We start from the raw sequence: 9403 nt of genomic DNA, 5'->3' as shown, positions 1-9403 counted from the left end.
ACAACATTTGAGAGAAATACGCTTTTTGTGCGTATGGAACATTTCTGGGTACTTTTATTTCAGCTCATAAAATATGGGACACTTAACATGTTGCGTTTTTATTTTTGTTCAGTGTATTTATTTAGACCTATATATATATATATACACACACACAGTATATTGAATCAAACTGGAGATTCTTCAAAGCTTATGAAAATCTATATTACAACAGCCTACTACTGAACAGTATACACCCTTTAGCATAGCCTACTGTAGGCAGGTAGGAATACCCTCCAATATTTTCTATTTATTACAAGTCGTAAAAAATATATATATATATATATTGGCCTACCATTGGAATGAGTTTAGAGAAAGTTTATATGAAAGAAGTGAGACCACCTGAAGAGACGGGAAGGCTCTAGAGATTTCAGACAGTTCTGGAAGGGGGAGCACAGGTGGTATAAGTGGCTGGCGCAGCCACCGCTGCGAATCAAGCAAGCTCCGCGAGAAGACTCATTCAGCGACGTGCGTTACTTCAAGAGTTCCAATGACAGATAACAAGAGGTAAGCAAGCGGCTTTATTGATTGAGAATTACCAGGTAGGCTAACGTGTGCATGGTCTCTCCCCTGCCTCGTGCTTGTGTTATGCCACAATGTAGACACTGAATGTCCCCATGTGTTTTACAATGTCTATTGTGGGACTGGACACGCTATGGCAATCAAATATGCACTGAGGAGTTACTGAGGGAAGAGAATAGGAGCATAGGCCTACATTCAGATGTGGTCAAGGCCATGATGGTTTTATGTGTCTCATAACTCTATTGTCACAGTCAATATGATGTTCAATTTCTAGGTAGTATTTCCTCTACTAAAGGAATTTGTCATCCTATTCTGTGCAGGCTTTAAAAACATTATTATCTGGATCTGGGTCCAACAACGCAACGTATCGAACACAACCTCATTTTTTTAATACTGATAATTCAAGCCTTTATTATAATAATATTGCAATGTGTGTTTCATGTGCCGTGTTCTCGAACCCCCCCACCCTGCCCTCTCCCTCAACCCTCTCCATATATGGCAGGCCAAATACTCCAATCTAAAAATAATGGACATGTGCTTCACATTGGTCAGTAGTGGTCCTTATGATTGGGTAGCACACCAACGAAAAAATTGCTGCAAGACAGGTCATGATTTGGCCCGATTGGATGTGAGTTGGGGTCTGATCCCTGGCTAATACATTTGCCTTTCATGTATCAACATAAATGTTTGTGTGATGTGGGATTCCTTTTTAACCCCTCCATGACCAACCCCACCGGCCACCCACACACTCACCTTATTATAGAAATCCCCTCATTGAGCATAGGGTGTTGTGTTTCTATTGCATGCATTTCTGTGGTTCTCATTGTAAAAACATTTTTTACACACATTTTACAAACTATCTTGCCGTTGAAGTGTGTTAGACACGAAGGCCTACTTTTTATTGTCCCTGTCAAGTTTGAATTCAAAAAAGCTTTATTGGCAATGGCATTGCATAATGTGGTACAACAGCATTATTGAAGAGGATGATGTTTTTAAATTAAAAATAATTATTGTCTACATCGACCACTCTTTAGTGCCCCAGCACCAGGGGGTAAGGCCAAAGCCATGGCCTTCAAGTCTCAGAAAGAGATGTTTCAGAAGATGGAGGAATCGTTCACATTCTGCGCCAGTTGCAGAAAGCAGCCTGGTCAGGTTGCAGATGCACAAACGCTCAAACGCTGTGTGAGGTAATTATGAGACACACGGAATGAAAAATGTACTTGAACATGAAACTTGCACTCCATTATGTATTGTACCGGTTACATGATCCAAAAGAGTTATCTGGTTGGAAGTAGGTGCACTGTCCTCACAGGTTCTTTCCTTCCCCTTCCATCCTCTCCCTCGTCCTCCTCCTGACTATAACAGGTGTCTGAATGTCTACTACTGCAGTAAAGAGTGCCAGAAGGCTGATTGGCCTCAGCACAAGAAGGTCTGCTCGGAGTTGCGTCTAGTAACCATTGACCGACTGGTGGAATGGCTCGTGTTCAAAGGTAAGAGAAGGCAGATAAAAGAGGAACGAGCCATGACATTGGGCCAATTGCTGCATGATTGCTGTGGCTTAGATTAACAATGTGCACTGAGGGTCCTGACCTCGACACTAGGAAGAGCCATCGTCCTCTGTTATTTGTCATGATGAATTCAAAAGGTGTTCTACAGGGTTTGATTCTAGGACCATTTCCTTTTAGTTTTTTTATGACAGTTATTCTCTGAACAGTGTATTCAAATAAATAAAAAGAGACAACACCCGGAGGATAGCACCAACTTCTGGATAGCCCAGACTGATTTTTCATACTCCCCCTTCCTCTTATCCAATCAGGAGACCTCCCATTCTCTACAGGGAAGTGGACCCGGCCTCAAGGGGAGGTGAAGGGCTGGGATGACTGGCTTGCCATGCAAGGGGACCTCACCCCCCGTCTGGACGCCATCTTGTCGGGCACTAATATGACAGACCTTTGGACCAACGCCGGCAGGCCCAAGCCAGAGGACGATGACCTGAGAAAGTCGATTTGGCGGGTATCGAGCGAGTTCTTCTCTCGACCGATGACTATTGCCCTAGGGTTTAGACTGTTTGGCTTAAACCCGTATTCCAAACCCCTCACCATCCACCTGATAGGGGTTTCTGACAATGAGACCCTGGGAGCCCGACTGACGGACTATGATGAACTGGACCGAATGTTCCCTGGACACAAGGGTCTGGAGGTGGTGATGGTGGGGCCAGAGGTGGTGGACGGGCCAATCATGCGGCCCCCACTGACTAACTTTGGTCCCAAGACGAAGACCTATATCAGTGCCTACAAGGGCCTCTACCACCAGTTCTTTGAGGAGCTTGTGGAGACAGAGAAAGCAGCTAAGCCAGATCTGGTGGTTGGATTTCACCCAGGTGAGAGGCTCTGCCGTTGTGCAATTTCCAGCTTTTCAAAGAAATAGAATTGACAAAGTTTGTGTTTCCTAAAACTCCAGTTATCTCATGATAAAACAAATGGGAAAGAAACAGATGAGGATGTTGCCTGGTTATAAACTTGTTGGTTTTGAGGTTCAAAGCTTTGCTGGTTGAGTTGTTCTTGTCTGAGCTAAGCTCTGTTTGACTTCCTCTGTCTCCTACAGGGTTTGATGCCAGTCAAGGCCTCGATCAGGGCTGGCTACCAACACTGCTGCTCCTCAGGGACTACGAGATCCCCTCCCTATTTACTGCACTAGAGTAAGCCCCACATAACCCTGATCCTAATACCCTCCATAGCATAACAGAATCCTCAATATTTACCAAATCAAAACACATTTTATTCGTCACATGCTTTGTAAACAACAGGTGTAGACTAACCAGTGAAATACTTACTTACGGGCCCTTCCCAACAATGCAGAGAAAGAATACAGAGAAATAACATTAAAGTAAAACAAGTAATAATAAATACACAATGAGTAACTTGGCTATATACAAGGGGTACCAGTACCGAGTCGATGTGCAGAGCGACAAGGTAATTGACGTAGATAAGCACATATAACTAGGAATAAAGTGACAGATAATAAACAGTAGCAGCAGTGTATGTGATGAGTCAAAAAAGTTAGTGCAAAAAGAGTCAATGCAGATAGTCCGGTAGCTATTTGGTTAATTATTTAACTATCTGCAAAAAAGTTAGTGCAAAAAGAGTCAATGCAGATAGTCCGGTAGCTATTTGGTTAATTATTTAACTATCTGCAAAAAAGTTAGTGCAAAAAGAGTCAATGCAGATAGTCCGGTAGCTATTTGGTTAATTATTTAACTATCTGCATTGACTCTTTTTGCACTAACTTTTATAACTCATCACATAAGCTGCACCAAGTCTGGAATCAACAGGACCCAGAACAGCTTCTACCCCCAAGCCATAAGACTGCTAAGTTAGTTAAATAGCAACCGGACTAATTATTTAGCAGTCTCATGCCTTGGGGGTAGAAGCTGTTCTGGGTCCTGTTGATTCCAGACTTGGTACATCGGTACTGCTAGCTGTGCGGTAGCAGAGAGAACAATCCTATGACTTGGGTGGCTGGAGCTCACTGTTGTCTACTACAAAGAATTGAGTGTGTAATTGTTGATCCTGCCTGATCCCCACAGGAAGACAGAGATGACCTACTCCTTGCAGATCCTCTCAGAGTTGGAGATGGATTTAAAATGCAGTGGAGTCAACCCTTTTGCCTCCCAGAAACCAGAGCAGGTCCAGGCCACTCCTAACAAACCACCTGTATATTGCAACTCCCATTACTTCTGCTTCCAGGGCCTACTGGAAACGGTGGAGTTTGAAGAACCAGAGGACAATTGAGAATTGAATGAAAGTCGAACACTAACGGGACATTGTTATTCAAGACACAAAGAAGATTTTAGGTGTAGGGAGAAGACACGGAGATCATTTTTATCGACCCCAAGTGAGAAAAATACTTCAAATACCTCATTGAAAAACAATAACAGTAGTTCAGCCAAGAGCGGAGGTGCGTTAAAGTATTTGCATCGACTATCGAATTGCTCATCCATGGTAAGTGGAATTACATTGAATGTTTATCTCTCACAATTTGAATGTACTCATACAAAACCTTTGTCTTGTTGGCAGGCGATAGATTGTTTGCATAGATTTTGGACAGTAGCATTTGCACTCATTTTCTATGCGAGCCATGTGTTTCTGAGCCAATGTACAAGGACGTGACAGTTATGTACATCTACATACTATGTTATCTATGAAATGAGTTTGCATGCTGCTACACTTACTGTGGTTCAACAAAGTGCTTACAGGAGATATCAGAGGTTGCTTTTCTAATTGCAGTCACAGTGATCATTAAAAAAATTAAATAATCAAAAAGCAGAACCAACATGCAAAAATTTGTGAAGACAAGTTGCTGGTATACTGGAACATGTTTAATTGCAAAAGAGGACAGCAGCCCACAGGTTTTCGATTCGCTTAGTTCATTATTGATTTTAAATACTATCAGCTGTTAGACTGCTGAAATAATTACGCAAATCTACATTTGTGTGTGGTCCTACATCTATCATTTCTTTAATCCATAAACACCTCAATAACATCAAGTGTACCTTTGTGGATTTTACATTTGAAGACATAAAAAAGCCAAGGCCATATATTCTTGCATTATGTTGATTTATTTGAAGGTATTTATTAGTAGTGTTAAGTAATGTGCTCTTTCCATCTTTTTGAACATTTCTGTTCTGAAGTTTGTTGTTCTTGAAATATACTTTTTGTGAAGAAGTAGTATTGCCTTTTACCATTAAAGTGATGTTTTTTAAAACAAAACACGCTCATCACTATTGTGTTGGTTCTTGGTTTCACATCCTGATATGGAGGGCCATATTGTTCTTATATTGATCACAAAAGGTGTCAAATCAAGATCAGTTATTATTAAAAATCAAAAACGTAAAAACTGTTAAGCAATTGGAATGTTTCCTCTGTTAGTGTTAACTTAGTAAGACTTCAGCCAAAACACCAGACTTCAGCCAAAACACTAAAAACCAAGTCCACAATGTAGAAGTTGAGATTGGCAATGGTCCCCACAGTAACCATGTTGTCATGGCGACAATAGTCACAGTTAGGCAGATTATAGTTAGGCTAGTGCTTGTAACCAAAGACGGGCCAGAGGATGGCAGAAGACAGGTACAACACCACAGCCACTATGTTGAACGCCAACTCCAACGGCTCCATTCCAATACAGGAGATGAAGCACTCAAGTAGCTTGATCAGATGGATGAGTAGGATGAGCACAGTGCCAGGGAGGAGCACAGTGAGCACAGTGCCAAACTACATAGACCACCACGCACCACACCATGGCAGGCGGGCGGAAGACCCACCGCACACCCAGGAAGTAGTTGGTGGCGTCGGCCAGGATGATGCAAGCGAAGATGGCCTCTTTGAAGCGGAAGACCCCCCTGAGAAGGGACAGATGGCTCTCCAGACACTTAATTTTCCTGAGAGGATGATGCAGAAGATACTGCTGATGCAAGACAGGCAAGCAAATTTGATGGTGAAGAAGGCTGTGGCGGCTGCGACCATGAGCGTGCACCAGTGGCGGTCGGTGCCGTTTTAAGATTGGGGAGGACAACTTTTTTTTTAATGAGCATGGCCTTATTTCTTTTGCAACATGTTGGATGACTGTGATTCATATTCGATTCACCCAGCTCAATGTGTCATCGATAGATTTAGTCTACTACATGATACAAACATTTTCCCAATAACCATCATGAGGTTGCTACAACCTAACCTATGAATGAAAGTTTACAACGTATGTGGACAGGTCGAGAGAAAATTTGTAGTAATCAAGGACATAGACAGTTACACATTCAATACCGCCTTGCACACTCTTGCCAGCATCTAGCTGATCTAGGGCGTAATCATTAGTCCAAACAGTTGCAAACGAGTTTCTATTGGACAAATTCAGGTATGTTTATCCCTGTTTTGTTCCATTTGGTTCCGGTTAAGTAACGTTTTTCAACAGAATCGGTGTAATAAACACCCCTGATAACCCGCACACACAGTTCACTTTCATAGCAGCCACATAGCAGCCTCTGCGTCTCAGAGTAGGTGAATAGATGAAACCACGGCGGATGGAACCAAAAATCGCACATTTGGACTCATCAGAACAAAGGACAGATTTCCACCGATCTAATGTCCATTGCTCGTGTTTCTTGGTCCAAGCAAGTCTCTTCTTATTATTGGTGTCCTTTAGTAGTGGTTTCTTTGCAGCAATTTGACCATGAAGGCCTGATTCACGCAGTCTCCTCTGAACAGTTGATGTTGAGATGTGTCTGTTACTTGAACTCTGTGAAGCATTTATATGGGATGCAATCTGAGGTGCAGTTAACTCTAATGAACTTATCCTCTGCAGCAGACGTAACTCTGGGTCTTCCTTTCCTGTGGCGGTCCTCATGAGAGGCATTTTCATCATAGCACTTGATGGTTTTTGCGACTGCACTTGAAGAAACTTTCAAAGTTCTTGACATTTTCTGCATTGACTGACCTTCATGTCTTAAAGTAATGATGGACTGTCATTTCTCTTTGCTTATTTGAGCTGTCCTTGCCATAATATAGAGCTATCTTCTGTACACCTACCCTACCTTGTCACAACACAACTGATTGGGTCAAATGCATTAAGGAAAGAAATTCCACAAATTAACTTTTTAACAAGGCACTGTTAATTGTTTCTGTTAATACCTCATGAAGCTGGTTGAGAGAATTCCAAGAGTGTGCAAAGCTGTCATCAAGGTAAAGGGTGACTATTTTGAAGAATCTCAAATATAAAATATATTTTGATTTGTTTAACACTTTTTTGGTTACTACATGATTCCATACGTTTTATTTCATTGTTTTGTTGTCTTCACTAATATCCTACAATGTAGAAAATAGTAAAATTAAAGAAAAACCCTGGAATAAGTAAGTGTGTCCAAACTTTTGACTGATGCTGTATCAAAAGTAAAATACATTTAAAATTGCTTATATTAAGCAAATCCGACGGCCCAATTTTCTTGTTTTTATTTATGTTTGTTGAGTCCGCCATATCAGAGGCTGTGGGATGACCAGGTATGTTCTCTTGATAAGTTTGTGAATTGGACCATTTTCCTGTCCTGCTAAGTTTTCCAAATATAACGAGTACTTTTGGGTGTCAGGGAAAATGTATTGAGTAAAAAGTACATTATTTTCTTTAGGAATGTAGTGAAGCAAAAGTTGTCAAAATTATAAATAGTAAAGTACAGCTACCCAAAAAAACTACTTATGTAGTACTTTCAAGTATTTTTACTTTAGTACTTTACACCACTGCCCTGCTGAAAGGTCAAATGAGAGGAATGGTGGCAACATGTGCTATTACCAACACCACAGAGCCTCTGAGCTTAGACTCCCTGAGTGCAGCAGCGCAGAAACTTTCTGCACAACAAGAAAGTATGATGAATCTGAAACATTCTTCAAAACATACCTTCAAAGCCAGGGCACACTGCTGGATGAGTGAGTTTCACTGCTACAAATGGATTACAGACACCTTTTCATGGCTGCGTGGAAGCTGTTGTGGAAGTGGTGGGCGAAGCACATTTTCACCGTAAAAATATACCGGTGTAATAAAGTATTCCATATATCATCGCATTTGCAGACATGTAAGAGCCTACTATTTCTAATGGTATGAGTAGATTGGATAGTCTTGATGATGGCTAAATAACAGCAGAATACATTAAAAACCCTGTGTTGTTGGGTGTTGGACAGATGAGTCTTTTCATTGTCTTGTCTTTACAGCAATAGTTTGGAAAGCAAATGTCTATGTTTTCCCGTGATTGTATTTTAAATATTGTGATATGCCTGGCTGGGCCTCTACTTTTCATTGACAGTTGCAACTCAACAATCATCTACTTGGTATTTGCTGAGCGATCTGCCCAAATTGTTGGCCCTTCCAACTGTAGGCAATGCATTTTTTTTTAAAGAAGCTAATTATCCTCTGTGGCCAAATCATGCTTTCTGGTGTAGCAGCCTATTTTGAATGATTTTATTTATTTCTGTAGGTCTACAGTGGCTTGTGAAAGTATTCACCCCCCTTGGCATTTTTCCTATTTTGTTGCCTTACAACCTGGAATTAAAATAGATTTTTGAGGGGTTTGTATCATTTGATTTACGCAGCATGCCTACCACTTTGAAGATGCAAAATTCTTTTTATTGTGAAACAAACAAGAAATAAGACAAAAAAACTGAACTTGAGTGTGCATAACTGTTCACCCCTCCCAAAGTCAATACTTTGTAGAGCCACCTTATGCAGCAATTACAGCTGCAAGTCTCTTGGGTTATGTCTCTATAAGCTTGGCACATCTAGCCACTGGGATTTTTGCACATTTTTCAAGGCAAAACTGCTCCAGCTTCTTCAAGTTGGATGGGTTCTGGTGGTGTACAGCAATCTTAAAATCATACCACATATTCCCAATTGGATTGAGGACTGGGCTTTGACTAGGCCATTCCAAGATATTTAAATGTTTCCCCTTAAACCACTCAAGTGTTGCTTTAGCAGTATGCTTAGGGTCATTGTTCTGCTGTTTGTCTTCTCTGGAAGTCTTCTCTGGAAGACAAACAGGTTTCCCTCAAGAATTCCCTGTATTTAGTGCCATCCATCATTCCTTCAATTCTGACCAGTTTCCCAGTCCCTGCTGATGAAAAACTTCCCCACAGCATGATGCTGCCACCATAGTGTTCTCGGGGTGATGAGAGGTGTTGGGTTTGCGCCAGAAATGTTCCTTCATGGCCAAAAAGCTACATTTTAATCTCATCTGACCAGAGTACCTTCTTCCATATGTTTGGGGAGTCTCCCACATGCCTTTTGGTGAACACCAAATGTGTTTGCTTAATTT

General features: G+C 41.3%; 1 protein-coding gene across 1 annotated transcript; it reads left to right on the top strand.

Moving 5' to 3' along the window:
• The first annotated feature begins 489 nt into the window (after positions 1–489).
• Positions 490–5322, top strand: mss51 (MSS51 mitochondrial translational activator). The gene is made up of 6 exons (XM_038990397.1): positions 490–543; positions 1593–1745; positions 1924–2048; positions 2375–2938; positions 3163–3256; positions 4145–5322. Exons 1-6 carry the CDS (start codon positions 527–529, stop codon positions 4347–4349), a joined length of 1158 nt encoding a protein of 385 aa, XP_038846325.1. The 5' UTR covers positions 490–526; the 3' UTR covers positions 4350–5322.
• Positions 5323–9403: the final 4081 nt, after the last annotated feature.

This window comes from Salvelinus namaycush, chromosome 4, assembly GCF_016432855.1.
Source record: "Salvelinus namaycush isolate Seneca chromosome 4, SaNama_1.0, whole genome shotgun sequence".
NCBI lineage: Eukaryota > Metazoa > Chordata > Actinopteri > Salmoniformes > Salmonidae > Salvelinus > Salvelinus namaycush.
Note: the sequence above shows the minus strand (reverse complement) of the source record. Positions and strands in the feature narration are given on the sequence as shown.